The 20,739-nt window shown below is 35.6% G+C and overlaps 1 protein-coding gene across 2 annotated transcripts in view; it reads left to right on the top strand.

Moving 5' to 3' along the window:
- The window catches only part of USP9Y (ubiquitin specific peptidase 9, Y-linked), a 127,141-nt gene that overhangs the window by 18,554 nt on the left and 87,848 nt on the right, over window positions 1–20,739 (top strand). For both annotated transcript variants that reach the window (XM_059883965.1, NM_001145509.2), the window contains exons 6-12: window positions 823–938; window positions 1,137–1,388; window positions 1,463–1,601; window positions 4,840–4,992; window positions 6,232–6,336; window positions 17,676–17,882; window positions 18,914–19,050. In XM_059883965.1, the coding sequence (XP_059739948.1) occupies window positions 823–938; window positions 1,137–1,388; window positions 1,463–1,601; window positions 4,840–4,992; window positions 6,232–6,336; window positions 17,676–17,882; window positions 18,914–19,050 (1,109 nt within the window). The remainder of the gene's footprint in view (window positions 1–822; window positions 939–1,136; window positions 1,389–1,462; window positions 1,602–4,839; window positions 4,993–6,231; window positions 6,337–17,675; window positions 17,883–18,913; window positions 19,051–20,739) is intronic.

Genomic DNA, 20,739 nt, shown 5'->3' with positions numbered 1-20,739 from the left:
TTTTCTTGGTTAATGTCTGTGGCTAGGACTTCAGTGATATGTTGAACAGGTTTAATGAAAACAAACATTCCTGTTCGTTCCAGAACTTGGAGGAAAAGCTTTCAGTATTTCACCATTGAGTTTCATCTTTACTCTGGGTTTTTATGTGGCCCTTATTATGCTGAGGCAGTTTCCTTGTATTTTTACTTTGTTGCGTGTTTTTGTCATGTTGAAGGTGTTGAATTTTGTCTAATTAACTTTCTGCATGATTGTGGATTTTTTTGTTTGCATTGCCCTGATTTGTGTATGTCATGTATTTAATATGATAAATTTGATTGCTAGTGTATCATTGAGGGCAGTTTCCTTACAGTCTGCTTAGCTTTGACCAAGTGTCACACTAATATTGGCCTCATACATTTAATATCCTTACTAATTGTAGATTTGATTCTGTTGAGCAAGCATCTGATGATAGGATTTCTTAAAGCAGTGAGGATCTCTTATGTGTGACGAGTTACTATTTTCTCTTTTCTATCTCCTTGTCTTTGGCTTCAGACAGTTTCATTAGTGTGTTTTGGCAGTCTAAATTTCTCTTTACCAGACCTATGGGATGTAAACAAATACCAGCCATGAATTAGGAACTACTTTGTAAATTAAACCCGTGCTGCTTTTGGCTCAAGCTATACAGAGAACAGATCTCTGAAATATATCTGTGACCGTTTCACAGAAATAGTTTGTGTTCTTTTGAAATACAACTATGTCCTATTTATGACTTATTTCAAACAAAGCTATTTCTAATAGTAACTTCTAACATTTTTCTTAAACAACTCATCATTTGTATTGCAGGGTTGGCTAGTGGATCTCATCAATAAATTTGGCATATTAAATGGGTTCCAGATTTTGCATGATCGTTTTATTAATGGATCAGCATTAAATGTTCAAATAATTGCAGCTCTTATTAAGTAAGTTATTTTGAAAAATTAATATTCATTGTACTATAGAAATGTAGTTTAATACCTTGAAAATAATTGTTTCCATTTTCTACTCTGGTTTTTTTCTCATTTTAAACTGTTAAAAAATTTTAAGGGTTGAAATTAGTTCAGGATTTAAGTTTTTGTAAAAGTCTGAGATATTTCAGAAATAATGTTTTCTTATTTCAGACCATTTGGACAATGCTATGAGTTTCTCAATCAACATACAGTGAGAAAGTACTTTATTCCAATTATAGAAATAGTTCCACAATTTTTAGAAAATTTAACTGATGAAGAGCTGAAAAAAGAAGCAAAGAATGAAACTAAAAATGATGCCCTTTCAATGATTATTAAGTCTCTGAAGAATTTAGCTTCAAGGATTCCAGACCAAGAAGAAACTGTAAAAAATTTAGAAATTTTTAGGTTGAAAATGATACTCAGGTAAGATATCTCCCTCTGTAAATAATTACTTGCTTTGTTTCGTACATGATACTCAATCCAAATTTTTCTCGTAGATTGTTGCAAATTTCTTCTTTTAATGGGAAGATGAATGCCCTGAATGAAATTAACAAGGTGATTTCTAGTGTATCATATTATACTCATCGGCATGGTAATCCTGAAGAGGAAGAATGGCTGACAGCTGAGAGAATGGCAGTAAGTCCCTTTGCTTCTTTTGTGAATAAAAATCTGCTTATGGAAAATTAGCACCTGTTAATGTTAGAAGTCACAACAACAAAATTAACTCTGATATTAGGAGATTGACTTAATTATGGACTATTAAATACTAAAACTCTTGTTTATAGTAGTAATAGCAAATGATTCATTGTTAGGAGTGGTAGGCTAACTTATGATGCAAGTATAGTTTGATGTGTTGGTTGAAATGAAGTGAATAAAGATGATCTTTAGAAGGGATTGGTAGATATGGAATCTAGATCTAGTAATGAATTGGTGTGGTGTGATAATTTGCCAGTTCAGTTTAGAAGTTTTAAAAAACAGATGATAATTAAAAGAATAAAATTTTGACGAGTAGCATGATTTTTATGAACTTTGTTTTTAAAATACCTATTTCAACATCATCTTGACATTGATACACCATAGATACTTGTATACATTTTTGGGTAAAGTGAGTAGTATCTAGTAAGTTGTAATGATAAATTACTCAGTAATATTTTTTGAGTGTGTATTCTGTGCCAGCATTGGATGTGTATATCTGTAAAGAATAACCTCTACCTTAAAAGAATCTTCATTTTTTCTTGTGGAAATAATAAAAATGTGATAATAGGTAATTTGAAGGCATTTGGTTGATATTGAGAGGTGTATATAACCTAGAGCCAGGTTCAAATTCAGTGTTGGGGGGTCAGCATTCCTATATGCAATTTGCTTGCCTTGGGATGTTGAGCATTGAGTACTCAAAATATTGTCTGGTAGGCTTGTTACCAGTTTTTGAGAGATGAAGAAACTAAGTGTTCAAAAACTTTTGTAGCAATTTGTCATTGCTATGTAGCCTTTTTGATTTATTTGTAAAATAATCTAAGGCAGATTGTAAATACAATATTTACTGCTCTCCCAAGACAGTTGAAAAGTGTTTTCTCTCTTGTATTTTTAGGAACATTTTCTGTATATTAGAAAAGTAGATTTTCTGCTTTTATGTATTATAGTTTTTTATGAATTTATATTAAATAACAACACATTACATTAATTAGATATAATTGTATATTTAGCACATCTCTGGGAATGCTTATGTTTAAAACTGGATCCTATAGAATTATTGTAATACTAAATTACTGCTGTCATTTAGTCACTAAGTCATGTCCGACTTTAAAACACATGGACTGCAGCACCCCAGGCTCCCCTGTCCTTCACTGTTTTCCTGAGTTTGCTCAAATTCATGTCCATTGAGTTGGTGATGCCATCTAGCCATCTTATTCTCTGTTGTCCCCTTCTCCTTTTGTCTTCAATCTTTTCCAGCATCAGTGTCTTTTCTAGTAAGTCAGCTCTTTGCATCAGGTGGCCAGGATATTGGAGCTTCAGGTTCAACATCAGTCCTTCCAATGTGTATTCAGGGTTGATTTATTTTAGAATTGACTGGTTTGATCTCTTTGCTGTTCCTAGGGTCTCTCAAACTCTCCAACACCACAGTTTGAAATCATTAATTCTTCAGCACTCAGGTTTCTGAATGAATGGTCCAACTCTCACATCTGTACATGACCTGCTGGAAAAACCATGGCTTTGTATGGACCTTTGTTGGCAAAGGGATGTTTCTGCTTTTTCATGTGTTGTGTAGATTTGTCATAGCTTTTCTTCCAAGGAATAAGTGTCTTTTAATTTTGTGGCTGTGGTCTCCATCTGCAGTGATTTTGGAGCCCAGGAAAATAAAATCAGTCACTGTTTCCATTTTTCCCCCATCTATTTGCTATGAAGTGGGACTGGATGCCATGATTGTAGGTTTTTGCATGTTGTTTTAAGGCAGCTTTTCCCGTGAGTCTTTTGAGTTACTCTACTTTTTGCCATTAGGGTGGTGTCATCTGTGTATCTGAGGTTGTTGATATTTCTCCCATCAGTCTTGATTTCAACTTGTGTTTCATCCAATCTGACATTTCTTATGATGTATTCTGCATATAAGTTAAATAAACAGGGTGACAGTATACAGCCTTGACCTACTCCTTTCCCAGTTTTGAATCAATCTGTTTCATGTCTGATTGTAACTGTTACTTCTTGCCCTGCATACAGATTTCTCATGGGATATGTGAGCTGTTCTGGTATTCCCATCTCTAAGAATTTTCTAGTTCGTCGTGTTTCACACAATCAAAAGATTTAGCAAAGTCAGTGAAGCAAAAGTAGATATTTTCTTGGAATTCCCTTGTGTTTTCTGGGATTCAGTGGATGTTAGCAGTTTGATATGTGATTCCTCTTCCTTTTCGAAATCCAGCTGGTACATCTCACAGTTCTCAGTTCATGTACTGATGAAGCGTAGCTTGAAGGATTTTGCGCATTATATTGGTAGTGTTGAATTGAGCGCAGTTGTGTGATAGTGTGAACATTATTTGGCATTGCCTTTCTTTGGGATTGGAAACTGACCTTTTCCACTCCTGTTATCACTGCTGAGTTTTCCAAATTTGCTGGCATATTGTGTGCAGCACTTTAACAGCATGATCTTATAGGATTTGAAATAGCTCAGCTGATATTCCATCACCTCCACTGTCTTTGTTCATAGTAATATTTCCTGAGGCCCACTTGACTTTACTCTAGGAAGTCTGACTCTAGGTGAATGATCACGTTATTGTGGTTATCTGGGTCATGATGATCTGTTTTGTATAGTTTTGTGTATTCTTTGCCACCTCTTTTTTTTTTTTAATAACTTTATTTGTCTACTCCAGAATCAAGTTACTTAATAGAGAGACACAGGTGGGAGGCTGGCATACACAGCCCCATTTACACTGGGGGCTTCAGGGTGCAGAGCATCACTCTTACAAGGGTTACCGTACCTCTTCCTAATCTTTTCTGCTTCTGTTAGGTCCTTACTATTTCTGTCCTTTAATAATGAACACACCCTTCTGACAAATGGCACTGTGTGTAAGTTTACTGTGTACAGTATAATGACTTTCTTAACATATTATCAAGTGGTTATAACAAATATAATTGGCATCCACTGTTGCTTAAACAAAATTTTTTTGTCCTTTTGATGAGACACATGATCTCATTTCTTAACTTCCAAGTAGACTCTACAGTGGTGTTAACTCTAGTCATCATCACTGTTGTCCATTATATCCCCAGTAGTTGTTTATCTAACAACTGTGATTCTTTTGATCACCTTTTCCAACTGCCTTTCCCTATTTCACTTTTAAAAAAATGCTTCTTCCTGTTTTGAAATAAAATTTTGTATTATATTTAGGAATGGATACAGCAGAACAATATCTTATCCATAGTCTTGCGAGATAGTCTTCATCAACCTCAGTATGTAGAAAAGCTAGAGAAGATTCTTCGTTTTGTGATTAAAGAAAAAGCTCTTACGTTACAAGATCTTGATAATATCTGGGCAGCACAGGTAAGGAATTTAAGATGCTGTTTTATTTTTTATAAGCAGGATACTAAAAATTAAGTATTTTGTGGTACTCATTATGTAATGGTATTGTGAGTTTCTTGATATAAACAGGAATCTTGTCAAGAATATTTTTATTGAAAATTAAAAGAATTTTTTTTAGCCAAGAATATTTTAAAAATAAATTTCTCCCATTATGACACCCTCTCATAAAGGGTGTAATTGTACATTATATAACAATTATATATAATGCATAGATTTACAATTATATCTTCCGTGTTTGAGGTTTATAAGTTATAGATTTCACATTTTCTCTGAATTATGTAAAAAAAAGGTAAAAGAGTGGTATCACTATGTTACTTCTAAAAACTTAGGATTATAATAGAACATTAAAACTTTTTTCTTTTTTTTTGGCTGCACTGGGTCTTCTTTGCTGTGCAAACTTTCTCTAGTTTTTGAGTGGAGGCTATTCTCTTGTTCCTGTGAGTGGGTTTCTCATTGCAGTGTATTATCTCGTTGTGGAGCACAGGCTGTAGGCACCTGGGCTTCAGTAGTTGCAGCATGTGGTGCCAGTAATTGTGGCCCCACAGGCTTAATTACCCCATGGCTTTGGGATCTTCCTGAATCAGGAATTGAATCTAAATTGATAAGTGTATTCTTAACCACTGGACCACCAGGAAAATCCTGGAACATTTAAACTTAATGTGAGGATAAATACATTTTTGGTTTCTGAATTATTTCCATGAGGATAAATATATTTTTGGTTCCTGAATTATTAATTCAGTTACCCATGGCAAGTGTTATTGATTGGTTATGTGGTAAGTACTAGTAAGTTCTGGATTACAAAGCTTATTTTAAAGAGAACCCAACAAAATGTTCATTTGCCATTGTTAAGCACTTAAGTTTAAATTTTGAGAGACAATTTGGAAAGACTCCATTATTTTGCCTTATTTTTTCTTAATTTTATTTTGAAAAATTCTGTCATAAACTTTCCTATGAATTCCTGGAGCTTATTATCACAAAATTGAGTATAAAATTTAATTTATATAAATGTCAGCTTTAAAGCATTTAGAGTATTTGGAATTTAATTTATATCTCTAGATTAAGCAATTAGAAATATTTTACCAACTAATAGAGTTTGACACAGTAGAGTTATTTCCTGTTTCTGTTCATATTTGTGTGATATGACTTTGATTTTATTTATATCATAAATGAATAATACTATTATTTTGTTTTTTTCACCAGGCAGGGAAACACGAAGCCATTGTAAAGAATGTACATGACCTTCTGGCAAAGTTGGCTTGGGATTTTTCTGCTGAACAACTTGATCATCTTTTTGATTGCTTTAAGGTAGAAATTCAAACAGTAAAGTTGTACCATTTTCAAAGTAGATTTAATTAGATGTCTTTCATGTTGACCAGTATACTTACTAACAAATTTCATTAAGGAATCTCTGAGAAAGAATTAGTTTGTTATGTGTTGCAGTAAGAATTTAAGTTTTTATTATAATAATTTTCTTCACAAATACAGAAATAGCTATTTTTCTTTTAGTTTCCTCTGCCAATTACTGATTTTGCCTTTTTTCTTTCAAAATTTTTTAATCTTCATCCAGGGTGGGTTTTTTGTTTGTTGGCTGCACTGTGTCTTGCATGGGCTTCTTATTGATAACTTGTCTTATTGTGGAGCATGGGCTCCAGGTTCCACAGCCCTCAGGCTTGTGGGTGCTAGAGTGTTTATTTGGGTAGTTGAGGCTTTTGGGTGTGGGGAATCCTCCCAGACCAAGGATTGAACCCATGTTCCCTTTGTTAGCAGGTGGATTCCCATTCCCTGAGTCTCCAGGAAAGTCCTGATTTTATTCTAGGTTAATATAAATTACAGAAATGTAGGAAAATATTATCTGTTACAGTGCAAAGTGAAACATGAACCAAATGTGGAAACAAATAAGACACTAAAGCAGTTTGGCTCTGGGCTGATGTATACAGGGAAATAGGAATGAGATTTAGAAAGAAGTTCTAGAGACTCATATATCTACATTGGGATATTTGGGCACTTGAAACAGTGTTTCTTTATAGGTGTTAAAATTGAGGATTTATGGATCAAGAGCTTAAAATCATATTTTATTGTTCCTGAATGAATATTCTAGTAACCATATTCCTTAAAATTAAAGGATTTCTTACTGAAAATAACTTTCATTTAGGTGACACCTTAAGTTGGTACAACGTCTTGAGAAAACAATGTGGCATTATCTGTTAAAATGTAGGTTCTTGTGTCCTACAATGCAGCTTTTTTATTCATGAATGTATTCTCTGGAGAAACTAATCATACGTATACCACAATACGTGTTTACTAATGTCTTTATTTGAATTATTTCTGTTTATTCCAAGTTGGAAGACTCACATGTTATGAATAGTAAAAGGATAAATCAGATGTGGTCTAACCTAATAGTAGAATGCCACATGTCAGTGAAATTAATACATTTAGAGCTGTTAATGAATGAATCCACTAATGTGAAGAAATCTTCTGTACATATTTTTAAAAAATCCATTGAAGTGATTTACCATTGAACATAAAATAAGCATTGGGAAGTTGTAAATACTCTGAAACTTAATTTCAGAGAAAACTTCTGAAATATTTATGTTGGAAATACTAGCCATGATGACATAAGAATGGATGGCATCAGGTCTCCTTTGAATTCAAAGATTTTTAAGATGGTCTGACTCTTAATTATAGTAATTCCATCATGTAGTATTCCATTATTCCATTAATGCACAATTCCAAAGTGCATTGCTACTTTGGCTTTCCAGGTGTTCATTGAACATCTGTTATTCAGTAAGAAACATTAGTTTTTGAGGGGTTGATAAACTGATAATTCATATAGTGTTTCATTGTGTTTTTTCTCTTTTTTTAAACATAAATTTATTTATTTTAATTGGAGGCTAATTACTTTACAATATTGTATTGGTTTTGCCATACATTGACATGAATCTGCCACAGGTGTACATGTGTTCCCCATCCTGAACCCCCTCTCCTACCTCCCTCCCCATCCTATTGCTCAGGGTCATCCCAGTGCACCAGCCCCAAGCATCTGGTATGATGCATTGAACCTGGACTGGCGATTGGTTTCACATATGATAATATACATGTTTTAATACAATTCTCCCAAATCATCCCACCTTCGCCTTCTCCCACAGAGTCCAGAAGACTGTTCTGTACATCTGTGTCTCTGCTGTCTCTCACACAGGATCTTAAAGATGTTACTAAAAATGCCTTAAAGGAAGCATGGAGTATGGGTCTGTTAGCAGTTCTTTATAGTTTGTAACTAAATGATCCTGACATATCCTCAGTTAAAATAGTTACTCCTTACTGGAATTCTTAGTTTTTGTCTACTGTGTATTTGTACTGATTTGCAGTCCTGTGGTTACAGAATTGGTACTTTTTCACAGTCTTCGTAATTTTGAAATTCTTTCTCATTGAAGCACTAGTCTTCATAGATTTTCTTAGTTGATAATAAGACTGAAGATATTTTTACATGACCTGTTTGCTTCTCCTGTTTGATTGTTACCTTTTTTTTTTTTTGACTTGTAAGAGTTTCTTTGGAGAAGGCAATGACATCCCACTCCAGTACTCTTGCCTGGAAAATCCCATGGACCGAGGAGCCTGGTAGGCTGCAGTCCAGAGTCACGAAGAGTCTGACACGACTGAGCAACCTCACTTTCATTTTTAACTTTCTTTCATTGGAGAAGGAAATGGCAACCCACTCCAGTGTTCTTGCCTGGAGAATCCCAGGGATGTGGAAGCCTGGTGGGCTGCCGTCTGTGGGGTCGCACAGAGTCGGACATGACTGAAGTGACTTAGCAGCAGCAGCAAGAGTTTCTTTGTATATATGATGCTTGATTCTTGTCAGTGTTTTAACAGTATTTCTCAGTTTTATTAGCATTTTTTTTTCTAACTCCGTAGCCAAACACATGAACTGTATGGTTAGTTCGTATGTCTTTATTATATTTATCATACTAGTGTAGGTAAGTATTATCCCAGTGGTTCTGATTTGTATGTTTCTTGATGTCTGATATTAGGCATCTTCTTAGGCATTTAGTGGTCATTTCTCCATCATCTTTAATAAATTCCCTTTTAAATCATATATTTGTCTCTTTGATTTATGAGTTCCTTGTACATTGTATACAGAGTCTCATATTATGATTTGCAAATATTATCTTTTTGATAGTTGTTTGCTTTCTTGATGTCCTTTTTGTGACACAAAGTTTTTTTTTGTCCAGGTGAATTTTATATTAAATGAAATGTTTTAAAGCCCCATTTTTAAAGTGTATCATTCAGTGAGATTTTGTACATTCATGGTGTCAGAATACAAAACATACTCATCAGTCCTGTTATTTCTCTTTCTGCTCTTCCGCCTTTACCCTGGAAACCAGCAGTCTACTTTCTTTCTCTAAAGATTTACCCATTTCTGATAAGAGTTATTAAATTTTGATGAAGATCAGTTTATTTATTTACTGGAGGGAGGATTCAAAAAGTGCAAAGGGTCTTGTAGTTTTGGTTTCATATTTAAGAAATTATTGTTTTATCTGCAGTCTCAAGAATTTTTGAAAATGTTTTTTGCTTTTATCTTAAGCTTATAATGAGTTTTGAATAATATTTTGTGTGTAGTGTGAGGTATAGTTCCAAGTTCATTGTTCTGCATATATTTATTCCATTTTCCAGCGTTTGTTTAAAAGGCTTTTTTTTTTTTAATGGCAGTGTCCTGGCATTGTTTAAAATCATGTGATCATAGTTGTAAGGATTTATTTTGGGCTTTGTTTTATTTTTCATGAATGCATATGTTATGCCACATTGATTACTGCAGCTTTATAGAAGTTTTTTTTTAACTCAAAAAATTAAGGTCATTTTGGCTATTCCCAGGTCTTTTAACATGACTTAAAAATTGAGCATTAGTCTGTCAGTTTCCTAAAAGAAATTACCTAAGATTATGATAGGCAGTTGTAGCTTCAATTCAGTTAAGTTCATTCTCTCAGTCGTGTCCGACTCTTTCTACCCCATGAACCTCAGCACCCCAGGTCTCCCTGTCCATCAGCAACTCCTGGAGTTTACCCAAACTCACGTCCAATGAATCGGTGATGCCATCCAACCATGTCATTCTCTCTTGTCCCCTTCTCCTGTCCCCAGTCCTTCCCAGCCTCAGAGTCTTTTCCAGTGAGTCAGCTCTTTGCATGAGATGGCCAGAGTACTAGAGTTTCAGCTTTAGCATCATTCCTTCCAAAGAACACTACGAACAAAGATAGTAGAGGTGATGGAATTCCAGTTGAGCTATTTAAGATCCTTAAAGATGATGCTGTTGAAGTGCTGCACTCAATATGCCAGCAAATTTGGAAAACTCAGCAGTGGCCACAGGACGGGAAAAGGTCAGTTTTCATTCCAGTCCCAAAGAAAGGCAATACCAAAGAATGCTCAAGTTCAGTTCAGTTTAGTCGCTCAGTTGTGTCCAACTCTTTGCGACCCCATGAATCACATCATGCCAGGCCTCCTTGTCCATCACCAACTCCCGGAGTGCATTCAGACTCATGTCCATTGAGTCAGTGATGCCATCCAGCCATCTCATCCTCTGTCATCCCCTTCTCTTCCTGCCCCGATCCCTCCCAGCATCGGAGTCTTTTCCAATGAGTCAACTCTTTGCATGAGGTGGCCAAAGTACTGGAGTTTCAACTTTAGCATCATTCCTTCCAAAGAAATCCCAGGGATGATCTCCTTCAGAATGGACTGGTTGGATCTCCTTGCAGTCCAGGAGACTCTCAAGAGTCTTCTCCAACACCACAGTTCAAAAGCATCAATTCCTTGGCACTCAGCCTTCTTCAGAGTCCAACTCTCAAATGCATACATGACCACAGGAAAGACCAGAGCCTTGACTAGACAGATCTTTGTTGGCAAAGTAATGTCTCTGCTTTTCAATATGCTGTCTAGGTTGGTCATAACTTTCCTTCCAAGGAGTAAGCATCTTTTAATTTTATGGCTGCATTCACCATCTGCAGTGATTTTGGAGCCCAGAAAAATAAAGTCTGACACTGTTTCCACTGTTTCCCCTTCTATTTCCCATCAAGTGATGGGACTGGATGCCATGATCTTCGTTTTCTGAATGTTGAGCTTTACGCCAACTTTTTCACTCTTTCACTTTCATCAAGAGGCGTTTTAGTTCCTCTTCACTTTCTGCCATAAGGGTGGTGTCATCTTCATATCTGAGGTTATTGATATTTCTCCCGGTGATCTTGATTCCAGCTTGTGCTTCTTCCAGTCCAGTGTTTCTCATGATATACTCTGCATGTAAGTTAAATAAGCAGGGTGACAATATACAGTCTTGACATATTCCTTTTCCTATTTGAAACCAGTCAGTTGTTCCATGTCCAGTTCTAACTGTTGCTTCCTGACCTGCATACAGATTTCTCAAGAAGCAGGTCAGGTGGTCTAGTATTCCCATCTCTTTGAATTTTCCACAGTTTACTGTGATCCACACAGTCAAACGTTTTGGCATAGTCAATAAAGCAGAAATAGATGTTCTGAAAGTCTCTTGCTTTTTCCATGATCCATCAGATGTTGGCAATTTGATCTCCAGTTCCTTTGGCTTTTCTAAAACCAGCTCGAACATCTGCAAGTTCATGGTTCACGTATTGCTGAAGCCTGGCTTGGAGAATTTTGAGCATTACTTTACTAGAATGTGAGATGAGTGCAATTGTGCGATAGTTTGAGTATTCTTTGGCATTGCCTTTCTTTGGGATTGGAATGAAAACTGACCTTTTCCAGTCCTGTGGCCACTACTGAGTTTTCCAAATTTGCTGGCATATTGAGTGCAGCACTTTTACAACATCATCTTTCAGGATTTGAAATAGCTCAACTGGAGTTCCATCACCTCCACTAGGTTTGTTCGTAGTGATGCGTTCTAAGGCCCACTTGACTTCACATTCCAGAATGTCTGGCTCTATATCAGTGATCACACCATTGTGATTATCTTGGTCATGAAGATCTTTTTTGTACAATTCTTCTGTGTATTCTTTCCACCTCTTCTGAATATCTTCTGCTTCTGTTAGGTCCATACTATTTCTGTCCTTCATCAAGCCCATCTTTGCATGAAATGTTCCCTTGGTATCTCTGATTTTCTTGAAGAGATCTCTAGTCTTTCCCATTCTGTTGTTTTCCTCTATTTCTTTGCATTGATTGCTGAAGAAGGCTTTCTTATCTCTTGTTGCTATTCTTTGGAACTCTGCATTCAGATGCTTATATCTTTCCTTTTCTCCTTTGCTTTCCACTTCTCTTCCTTTCACAGCTATCTGTAAGGCCTCCCCAGACAGCCATTTTGCTTTTTTGCATTTCTTTTCAATGGGGATGGTCTTGATCCCTGTCTCCTGTACAATGTCTCGAACCTCATTCCATAGTTCATCAGGCACTCTATCTATCAGATCTAGGCCCTTAAATCTGTTTTTCACTTCCACTGTATAATCATAAGGGATTTGATTTAGGTCATACCTGAATGGTGTAGTGGTTTTCCCTACTTTCTTCAATTTAAGTCTGAATTTGGTAATAAGGATTTCATGATCTGAGCCACAGTCAACTCCTGGTCTTGTTTTTGCTGACTGTATAAAGCTTCTCCATCTTTGGCTGCAAAGAATATAGTCAGTCTGATTTCGGTGTTGACAATCTGGTGATGTCCATGTGGAGAGTCTCTCTTGTGTTGTTGGAGGAGGATGTTTGCTGTGACCAGTGCATTTTCTTGGCAAAACTCTCTTAGTCTTTGCCCTGCTGCATTCCGTATTCCAAGGCCAAATTTGCATGTTACTCCAGTTGTTTCTTGGCTTCCTACTTTTGCATTCCAGTCCCCTGTAATGAAAAGGACATCTTTTTTGGGTGTTAGTTCTAAAAGGTCTTGTAGGTCTTCATAGAACCGTTCAGCTTCTTCAGTGTTACTGGTTGGGGCATAGACTTGGATTACTGTGGTATTGAATGGTTTGCCTTGAAAACGAACAGAGATCATTCTGTTGTTTTTGAGACTGCATCCAAGTACTGCATTTTGGGCTCTTTTGTTGACCATGATGGCTACTCCATTTCTTCTGAGGGATTCCTGCCTGCAGTAGTAGATAAAATTTTCATCTGATTTAAATTCACCCATTCCAGTCCATTTTAGTTCACTGATTCCTAGAATATCGACATTCACTCTTGCCAACTCTTTGATCTCTTCCAATTTGCCTTGATTCATGGACCTGACATTCCAGGTTCCTATGCAGTATTGCTCTTTACAGCATCAGACCCTGCTTCCACCTACCGCACAATTGCACTCATCTCACATGCTAGTAAAATGATGCTCAAATTCTCCAAGCCTGGCTTCAGCAGTACGTAAACCATGAATTTCCAGATGTTCAACCTGGTTTTACAAAAGGCAGAGGAACCAGAGCCCGAATTGCCAGCATCCACTGGATTATGGAAAAAGCAAGAGAGTTCTAGAAAAACATCTATTTCTGATTTATTGACTATGCCAAAGCCTTTGACTGTGTGGATCACAATAAACTGTGGAAAATTCTGAAAGAGTTGGGAATACCAGAGTGCCTGACCTGCTTCTTGGAAAGCTATATGCAGGTCAGGAAGCAACAATTAGAACTGGACGTGGAACAACAGACTGGTTCCAAATAGGAAAAGCAGTAGGTCAAGGCTGTATATTGTCACCCTGCTTATTTAACTTCTATGCAGAGTAGGTCATGAGAAGCACTGGGCTGGAAGAAGCAGAAGCTGGAATCAAGATCACCGGGAGAAATATCAATAACCTCAGATATGCAGATGACACCACCCTTATGGCAGAAAGTGAAGAGGAGCTAAAAAGCCTCTTGATGAAAGTGAAAGTGGAGAGTGAAAAAGTTGGCTTAAATCCAACATTCAGAAAACTAGGATCATGGCATCTGATCCCAAAACTTCATTGGAAATAGATGGGGAAACAGTGGAAACAGTGTCAGACTTTATTTTTTTGGGCTCCAAAATCACTGTAGATGGTGATTGCAGCCATGAGATTACAAGACGCTTACTCCTTGGAAGGAAAGTTATGACCAACTTAGACAGCATATTGAAAAGCAGAGACATTACTTTGCCAACAAAGGTCCGTCTGGTCAAGGCTATGGTTTTTCCAGTAGTCATATATGGATGTGAGTTGAACTATGAAGAGAGCTGAGTGCTCTCAGAATTGATGCGTTTGAACTGTGGTGTTGGAGAAGACTCTTGAGTCCCTTGGACTGCAAGGAGATCCAACCAGTCCAGTCTAAAGGAGATGAGTCCTGGGTGTTCTTTGGAAGGAATGATGGTAAAGCTGAAACTCCAGTACTTTGGCCACCTCATGCGAAGATTTGACTCATTGGAAAAGACTCTGATGCTGGGAGGGATTGAGGGCAGGAGGAGAAGGGGACGACAGAGGATCAGATGGCTGGATGGCGTCACCGACTGGATGGATGTGAGTTTGAGTGAACTCCGGGAGTAGGTGATGGACAGGGAGACCTCTGTGTGCTGCGATTCATGGGGATCGCAAAGAGTTGGACACGAATGAGTGACTGAACTGATCTGAACTGAGGGTATTTTGGTAGCAGAATTTGTTCTAATGACGTTCTGTTGCTTTCCTTTTAATGGATCACATTTTCAGTGTCAGCCAGGGAGTTGTTTACTAGACATAAATCCCAAGGAATTTTTACTGCATTGTGTTTTCTGAAATTTTTGTATTTTTATAGTTAAGTCTGATTCATTTGATCTAAATTCTGTGAGAGTTGGATGGCAGGGATTTTGATTGTTATGCAGGTTTTTTTGTGTGCTTGTTTTGGTTTTTGGTTTCCTATGTATGTTCAGCTCTTCTACCATCGAGAAAAAGTATCTTTCTTCTTGCCTGCATTAGATTAATTTTGCATCTTCATCAAATATCAATTGGGTATATTTGTAGGGCACTATTTCTAGGTTCTCTGTTTTGTGTCATTCTCTGTCCCTCTCAATATTACAGCTTTGCTTAGTGTTTACATATCAATTTTGCAGTCAGGCACAGAGATTCCTCTCACTGTATTTGTCTTTATTCAGAATTATATATTGCAGTTCCTTTGTCTTTACATGTAAAATTTTAGCACAGTTTTGTCTGATACAGTGAAAATATTGCTGGGATTTGTCAAATATATTAAACCTGTGTATCAATTTAGTGAGACTTAACATTTTTGCTATCTTCAGTCTTCTGTTCCATGAAAACCATATTGCTTTTTGTTAGAATATTGAGTTCCTTCTTCTGCTTCTGAACCCTGTAACAATGTTTTATACTTAGGAATATAAATATATTTTCTGAAGCAGTTATAGATGTTCTGGGTATTTCTTATATTCATAAATTGATCACTACTATATAGAAATAATCTGTTGTGTATACTTAAATCCTGTGATCTTAAGTACAGTAGTCTTTAAATTTTTTCCTCTAAACTCTTTGAAATTTTTTACATATAAAATCATATGATCTTCATGTTATTTCTTCTTTCTTCCTAAATGGATGTCTTTTTTATTCTTCCTTTATATTTAGAATTTCTTATACAGCATTGTCTTAGATAATAAATAGAAAAAGCATTCATGTTTCACTAATAATAATGATAACTGTGTGTTTTTTGTAGATGTCTTTCATCAGAGTTCAGAAAGTTCTACTCCATTTCTATTTTCTGAGTGTTTCTGTCATAAATAGATGTTAAATTTTGTCATATGTTTTTCTACATTCATTAATATGATTGTTTTTCTTTCTTAATGTACTGGGTTACAGTAATTATTTTTCCTGTATTGAATTAGCAATCCATCCTTCCCTTGCTGATGGTCATATCCTGTTACTCTATTATTGCTAAATTCCAGTTTCTAGTATTTTGTTGAGGAAGTACAAATCTGTATTCATTAGGGGTTGGTTTGCAGTGTGGTATGTGTGTACATCAAGGTATTCTTTTGTAAAATGAATGGGAAATTGTGTTCTATTTTCTGGAAGAAATTATGTACAATAAGTGATAAAAGTGCTAGGTAGAAATCTCCCATGAAACTATCTTGGTCTGTTCTTTTTGTTTCTGGAAATTTGTAAATCATGAATTTAATTTTTCATAAGTTCTTCTACAATTATTTTATGTCGTATGAGTTGTAGTAATTTGTGTTTTTTCAGTCATGTAGTTCATACCATATAAATTGTCTTATGTTTGTAGAGTTGTGTCTGTCATTCCCTATTATCCTTTCTGCAGCCTGGATAGTGATATATTTGTTTCATTTTTTATTTTAGTAATTTGTGTATTTTTCTTTTCGCCTTGTTCAAATACTGGAAGTATGTTAGATTCTTCCAGACTACCAAGTTGTTATTTCATTGTCTTCTCTGTTATTTTTCTGATATACTGTACCCAGACTAAACAAGAACTACCCATTCTCACTCATGCCAGAGCTGAAAACTACCCTGCTAATTTCATCTGAATGATTTTTACTGCTCTAGGTACCTAATTCAAGTGGAATCATATAATACTTGACTTTTAGTATCTGGCGTATTTCGCTGACTGTCATGTCCTCAAGATTCATGCATATTGTAAAATATATCAGTTTTTTTACTTTTTAAGTGAATAATATTTTATAATATGGATATGCCACATTTGCTTATGCATTCTTCCATAGATGGACACTTGGATTGTTTCCACATTTAGCTATTGTGAATTAAAATGGTGCTGTGACTGTGGTATAGAAATGTCAGTTTGAGACCTTGTTTTCAGTTCTTTTGCATACATAACCAGAAGTGGAAGTGATGGATCATGTGGTAATTCTAATTTTAATTTTTTGAGAAACTGGTGTACTGTTTTCTGTAGCAGCTGTACCATTTTACATTTACACCAGCAATACACAAATGTTTCACATTCTCATTGATAGTTATTGTGTATTTCTGAAAACAGCCATGCTTATGCATATGAAGTAGTTCCCCATTGTAACTTTGATTTGCATTTCTCTAATCAGTGATGTTGGAGAAGGCAATGGCACCCCACTCCAATACTCTTTGCCTGAAAAATCCCATGGACTGAGGAGCTTTGTGGGCTGCAGTCCATGGGGTCGATAAGAGTCGGACACAACTGAGTGACTTCACTTTCATTTTTCACTTTCATGCATTGAAGAAGGAAATGGCAACCCACTCCAGTGTTATTGCCTGGAGAATCCCAGGGATGGGGTAGCCTGGTGGGCTGCCGTCTATCGGGTCACACAGAGTCGGACACGACTGAAATGACTTAGCAGCAGCAATCAGTGTGTTGAGCATCTTTCATGTGCTCGTGTCGAATTTATATCTTCTTTGGAGAAATATCTTAAGTTCTTTGCCCATTTTTGAACTAGGGTGTTTTGTTGTTGAGTTTTAGAATCTCTTAATGTATTTTGTATTAGGTATCTTTTTCCATCTTTTTATTATATAAGTTAAAAGTCTACAGTGGTAGAAGTAAAGTATAAATAGAGATTTTGCTTCTTCTGCTATATAGTCTTCTTTTTGAATACTGTTTTCCTCGAATGGGAAGTAAATTGTACTCTTGGTGTGTATATGTGGGTGTAGTGAATTGACTGTAATTTATCAGAGTCATGTATAAAGTAGTGATGACCTAATAATACATGTCTAAACTGATATTGATGTGATTTTTTTTTTCTAGGCAAGTTGGACAAATGCAAGTAAAAAGCAACGTGAAAAGCTGCTAGAGCTGATACGACGTCTTGCAGAAGATGATAAAGATGGTGTGATGGCACACAAAGTGTTGAACCTTCTTTGGAATCTGGCTCATAGTGATGATGTGCCTGTAGACATCATGGACCTAGCTCTCAGTGCCCACATAAAAATACTAGATTATAGTTGTTCCCAGGTATGTGAGTGCTTCTTTGCTCTTGTTTTCTGACTTTCCCCCACAAATAGGATATCTTTGTTACAGAATAATTCCACTATTTAATCATTCCAAGAGTAATATTTAAGGATTGTCTTAATTTACATTGTCAAATAAGTCTAGTTTTCTCCTCTAACATTTTTCCCAACAAATTCTTTCACTGAACATTTTTAGCACTTTGTGAGAGGGTCTATACAGATGAAACAACTCATAATAATATTGATGATGGTCAAATGAAACTGTGATTCACTAAAACCAATTAGTACTTCGGAAGTTAGGATAATTAAATTTTTTTGCTCAAAACACGGTTTGTTTGTTTTTACAAGTTTGCTGAAAAACAGAGGGTTTTCTTATTAGCAAGTCATAACAGCTTCCCTGTGTTTATCTTATAAATGTAAATTTACTAAAGTCACAAATAAAAGGACTAACCAGTAAATAATACCAGATTTTTAGAAACAAACTTACCATACTACATTGTTCAACATTTAAAATTTTCCTTTCTGTAAAAACATGTGCCTGTTTTCTCTTCCATTCTGTTTGTGTTTTGATTTCTTTTTATTCTTATGAAAAAGTGGTATTTGTTGACCTTTTTAGAAAATAAATACACCAACTTTACACACACATATAGTAATACTTGGGATTGTATGTTTTGCCTTTTATATAATTAAGAACTTTATAAAACAGTTAAAATTCAGTGCTCACATATAAGTGTGTGTTTTAAAAGTCAAATTTTCTGTTAATGTTCATGAGCTTGGAATTTATACCATATTGCAGATATATCTGGATCCATGGAACACTGACTCCATAGTAGTTCTTTACAGTTTAGAGTTCACGTGATAAGTTCAAATGAAAAACATACTGAAAGTGTTTTATTTCATTATATTATTATAATTACATCATCATTTTTATGAGGCTTAGCTTAAAAGTTTTTCTACTTTGTATTCTCAAAGTAATTTGGAGGTAGATTTATATTGAACATTGGTCCTTCAACCATAATTTTGTGTGTGTATAAGGATCGAGACACACAAAAGATCCAGTGGATAGATCGCTTTATTGAAGAACTTCGCACAAATGACAAATGGGTAATTCCTGCACTGAAACAAATAAGAGAAATTTGTAGTTTGTTTGGGGAAGCACCTCAGAATTTAAGGTAAGGCTTTTACTTCAGAAAATTATTTATTTTTATTTATCTTATGTTGAAAACAGTGTATCAGTGATAGCAGATTTTAACAAAAATGAGTGGGAAAACAGTAAGCTTAATGAAGTTAAGATTTCTTGATTGTATTTTCCTTTATATTTAGTGACAATTAATTTATCCAGTTGTATGTAGCAATTAAGTATGAATTAAGATATTGCCTTCTGCTCTTAGTTCAGAATTACCCCAATTCTAGCAGATATTCCAGATATTATCATGGGCTGGGCTTTCTTTATCTCACTTCTTATTTCATCTTAACCTTTTCTGCCAATTCCCTCTTCCTTGGCTTTATACACATTCTTAGTTGCATATGATAGTATTTCATGCAGTCTTTAGTATATTCTTAACTGGTCTACTATGATATAGTCTCAGTATTTTTTAAAAATTAACTTAAAATTTCGTAGTAGTGAATAATATTTTTGAAATTAGGGTGGCAGGGTTTTACATTTTTTTAAATTTTTCATAGTTAATTCTCAAAGATAAAACTAAATGCGATATAAAACATGATCAGTCTGTATTAAAAGATTTTTTTACTCTGCTTTGGCTGGATTTTCTTAAATAGCTAATTTTTTGCATTTGTACTTGATGCTAAATTATTATATGATGCTAAGTTACCATACTTGATGCTTGATACTAAGTTACTTGATGCAAAGTTATTATAATAATTTATCCTTTTATATTCTTGCAGTATATGTTGAGTTAATGACAGGAGAGAAGAAGTAGCATGTAGAAAGCTCAGTGCAGTGACAGGAATACTCATAGTACAATCAGGACTCCTGATAGTGAACTCCAGTGTTGACTGAGTTGTGTGATTACTTCAGCTGTGTAATCTAAGAATGCTTCTCCAACATTTAAAATTATTTTTCTTGTATATAAGACAGTTACGTAATTGCCAAATCCTTTTAACTTAAGACTTGTTACGATTATGTATATAAACAGGATTTCTGTTTAAAAGACTTACTAGATGCTGCTTTGTATTTTTCAAGTTGTATTTTTAATCTTTTTTTGTCCCCCTAATGGTGAAATAATTACATGAAATTAGGAAATTCTATGGAGAAGGCAATGGCATCCCACTCCAGCACTCCTGCCTGGAAAATCTCATGGACGGAGGAGCCTGGTGGGCCGCAGTTTGTGGGGTTGCTAAGAGTCGGACACAACTGAGCAACTTCACTGTCACTTTTCACTTTCATGCATTGGAGAAGGAAATGGCAACCCCCTCCAGTGTTCTTGCCTGGAAAATCCCAGGGACAGGGGAGCCTCTTGGGCTGCCGTCCATGGGGTCGCACAGAGTCGGACACGACTGAAGCGACTTAGCAGCAGCAGCAGCAGCAGGAAATTCTATGGAGATAAATAACTGCAGGAAATACTGAAATAGTGTAACAATACTTACTTTGTGAGGCTGTATCTTTATTATATTTGATCTCACATTCATGCATATGTTTTGTCTTTTATCAGACATAGCCTTTTTTATATTGCTTATACATTCAGTACTATACTCTGCTGACTTTTCATTTGATCAGTAGATGTATAATGATGTGACAGTTGATTGATGTTGTTGAAAATGCAAAACTAGAAGGGAACTAGATCTCTTTCTGGTGGTATCCATAGGCAAATCTGGCTACAAATTCAGTTTACTTAGAGTGA

The sequence above is a fragment of the Bos taurus genome, chromosome Y (genome assembly GCF_002263795.3).
Source record: "Bos taurus isolate L1 Dominette 01449 registration number 42190680 breed Hereford chromosome Y, ARS-UCD2.0, whole genome shotgun sequence".
Taxonomy (NCBI): Eukaryota; Metazoa; Chordata; class Mammalia; order Artiodactyla; family Bovidae; genus Bos; species Bos taurus.
This window is presented reverse-complemented; position numbering and strand designations above follow the sequence as displayed.